The 1,087-nt window shown below is 56.5% G+C and overlaps 1 protein-coding gene and 1 non-coding gene across 2 annotated transcripts in view; both read right to left on the bottom strand.

Annotated features, from left to right (window-relative positions):
• The window catches only part of LRRC20 (leucine rich repeat containing 20), a 7,699-nt gene extending 7,578 nt beyond the window's left edge, over positions 1-121 (bottom strand). The window contains exon 1 of the mRNA XM_009069840.1: positions 52-121. Coding sequence (XP_009068088.1) covers positions 52-121 — 70 coding nt within the window. The remainder of the gene's footprint in view (positions 1-51) is intronic.
• An 882-nt stretch (positions 122-1,003) lies between these two features.
• Positions 1,004-1,075, bottom strand: TRNAE-UUC. The gene has a single exon. It is a non-coding gene; the product is annotated as a tRNA-Glu (tRNA).
• Between the last annotated feature and the right edge of the window lie 12 nt (positions 1,076-1,087).

Genomic DNA, 1,087 nt, shown 5'->3' with positions numbered 1-1,087 from the left:
CACCCGATCCGCTCCGGGCCCGCGGGAGCCGGGAGGGAGCGCCGGGCTTACCCAGGGAATCCGTCTTGTTCTCCACCGTATGGTTCACCTTCCTGGCCACCCTGGCCACCGCCTCGCCCATCCTCTTCTGCAGCTGGGCGCCCGGTCCCGCCGGGAACGCGCCTGGCATAGGGGGATCCACGGCTGGAGGGAGAGATCAGCGGCTCCGGCCGCTCGGGAGAGGGAGGTTAAAAATAACCCGCAGGATCAGTCTTCCCAGGGGAGGAGGGAGGCTCTGCTGGGGTTGGCAGGTTCCTCAGGGATGAGATTCCCAGCTTTACAGGATGGGACGTTTGGGATATGGGTTTTCATCCTAGTCCCTGGTTTGGGAAATGAGGATGGATCCCTTTTCCTGGTCTGGGATATTTGGATGCATCTCCTTTCCTGGTATTGGATGTGGGGATCCATGCTCTTTTCCTAGTTTGGGATATGGGGATGCATCTCCTTTCCCAGTATGGGTTATGGGGATACATCCCCTTTCCTGGTACGGGATGTGGGGCTACCTCTCCTTTCTTGATTTGGGAAACGGGGATGAATCCCTTTTCCTGGTCTGGAATATCTGGATGCATCCCCTTTCCTGGTATTGGGTATGGGGATCCATGTCCTTTTCCTTGTTTGGAGTATGGGGATGGATCCTAGTCCCTAGTTTGGGAAATGAGGATGGATCCCTTTTCCTTGTCTGGGATATTTGGATGCATCCCCTTTCCTGGTATTGGATGTGGGATCCATGCTCTTTTCCTGGTTTGGGATATGGGGATACATCCCCTTTCCTGGTATGAGATATGGGGATGTATCTCCTTTTGCGGTCTGAGAAATATGGATGCATCCTATTCCCTGGTTTGGCAAAAGGGGCGTGTATCCCCTTTCCTGGTGGCTCCGCTCAGCTCGGCTTAGCCAAACTTTCGGCAAAAAGTCTCCCGGGCGGGAAGGCAAGACGAGACACCCGCATGCCCAAAAAGCTGCGTTCCCACGCCGGGAGTCGAACCCGGGCCGCCTGGGTGAAAACCAGGAATCCTCACCGCTAGACCACGTGGGAGGGCGCGGGCAG

Source organism: Acanthisitta chloris, unplaced genomic scaffold (genome assembly GCF_000695815.1).
Source record: "Acanthisitta chloris isolate BGI_N310 unplaced genomic scaffold, ASM69581v1 scaffold38462, whole genome shotgun sequence".
Lineage (NCBI taxonomy): Eukaryota > Metazoa > Chordata > Aves > Passeriformes > Acanthisittidae > Acanthisitta > Acanthisitta chloris.
This window is presented reverse-complemented; position numbering and strand designations above follow the sequence as displayed.